The 1,630-nt window shown below is 33.7% G+C and overlaps 2 protein-coding genes across 2 annotated transcripts in view; both read left to right on the top strand.

Moving 5' to 3' along the window:
* LOC108950157 (deuterosome assembly protein 1-like) overlaps positions 1–1,158 on the top strand; it is a 4,747-nt gene extending 3,589 nt beyond the window's left edge. The window contains exon 8 of the mRNA XM_026837860.1: positions 1,085–1,158. The gene's annotated coding sequence lies outside the window, so the exon portion shown is untranslated. The remainder of the gene's footprint in view (positions 1–1,084) is intronic.
* The window catches only part of LOC100179986 (centrosomal protein of 63 kDa-like), a 4,388-nt gene continuing 3,167 nt past the window's right edge, over positions 410–1,630 (top strand). The window contains exons 1-2 of the mRNA XM_026837859.1: positions 410–599; positions 991–1,193. Of these exons, the coding sequence (XP_026693660.1) occupies positions 594–599; positions 991–1,193 (209 nt within the window). The 5' untranslated portion in view covers positions 410–593. The remainder of the gene's footprint in view (positions 600–990; positions 1,194–1,630) is intronic.

Genomic DNA, 1,630 nt, shown 5'->3' with positions numbered 1-1,630 from the left:
GCAGGGTAAAATCTGGGGTGACATTGTTAAAATACAGTTACACTCATTGTTGTCAAACATAGGGAACCTCATTGATTAATGTGGTGAATGCAATATACTTTGGCTCTGCTTGTTTGTATAGACACCTAACAGCAGGGTAAAATCTGAGTGACATTGTTAAAATGCAGTTATACTCAAAGTTGTCAAGCATAGGAAAACTCATTGATAAAACAATCCCCCACAAAGTTACGTACGAGGTAACTTGTAAGTGGGCACAAGGTATATAGAACACCCGTGTTAAATCGGCTGTCGTTGCCCTGCCATGTGAGGATAAATAAGTTACGTACGAGGTAACTTGTAAGTGGGCACACCGTATATAAAACAGAACACCCGTGTTATAACGACTGTCGTTGCCACGTGAGGATGAATAAGTTACTTTCATTCATTCACACCCACAGTTACGAGTTCTCGAAGAAGAAGTGACAAAGTTACAATCTGCTCTCTCTGCTCGCGAATCAGCATTACGTGGTTCTGAACACGAGATAGCAGAGTTGAAAAATAAAAACCTTGAACTGATAACGAGCATCCACACCAAGGATAAACTAGTAGAAGCCATGCAGGTCGGTTGGGTGGCTTTTATTGTTGTTTTGTGTCTTGTACAAAGTTAATGTGAACACTGGTTAATTTTGTTATGAATTCTTTTATGTAATGTTGTTTTAAACTATTGGTTATTGTAGATATATTGTATCTAAAATTGCCCCAAAATTTGTTTTAAAATTGTCCAAAAAATGAAGGTTTAAAATTGTCTAAATCTTTTTTCTTTTTCTTTTTGTTTCTTTTTTTAAATATTTTAAACTTTTTCCTTTAAATTATCCGAAAAAAATTTTGTTCAAAAAATGAAGGTTTAAAATTGTCTAAATCTTTTTTCTTTTTCTTTTTGTTTCTTTTTTTAATTATTTTAAACTTTTTCTTTTAAATTATTCGAAAAAAATTTTTAAATTTGATTGACAGGTTCGCTCCCCTGTGAAGAGGAAGGAAGATGATCTTCAACAAACGGTTTTGCTCCTCGAGGCTTCCATAGAAACAATGCGCGAGACGGAGAAACATCTTCGGGAGGAAGTTAAGGTCCTTAATTCTCGGCTTATTGATGCGAGAAATGAAACAGCGAGCTTGAACGATGTTTTGAAGAGGAATGATTCTGCTAAGGTAGTTTCTTATGGGTTAAGATGGTTCTTTGTATTTAAATACAGTTGTATTTGTAGTATGCCTTGCAACAGTACTTTAATATAAGTAAAAACAAGAAATATTAAATACAGTTGTAACTAATGTTTTGGGGAGTAATAATTGTGCTTAGGTCAGGGATTTATATTTTATTATGGCTGTTTTATATAATGTTGCTGCTGGGCGTATTATACCTGTGTTTTGGCTCTCATAGCATTAGTTATAATAATTATAATAGTTTTTTATGTTTAAAAGTTTTGTTAGTCGTTCAATTTAATATGATGTTTTAAAATTGGCAGTTGTATTTATTATTTAATGTTTGTATGTTTTTCTCTGCCCCCCGCTGTAGAAAGTTAGCTAAAGTAAGTTTGTCCAACACTCTACACGTGTAGTTTATGTTTTATCTCACATTCGGCGCCGTGGTATAGTG

This window comes from Ciona intestinalis, unplaced genomic scaffold, assembly GCF_000224145.3.
Source record: "Ciona intestinalis unplaced genomic scaffold, KH HT000028.2, whole genome shotgun sequence".
Lineage (NCBI taxonomy): Eukaryota > Metazoa > Chordata > Ascidiacea > Phlebobranchia > Cionidae > Ciona > Ciona intestinalis.
Note: the sequence above shows the minus strand (reverse complement) of the source record. Positions and strands in the feature narration are given on the sequence as shown.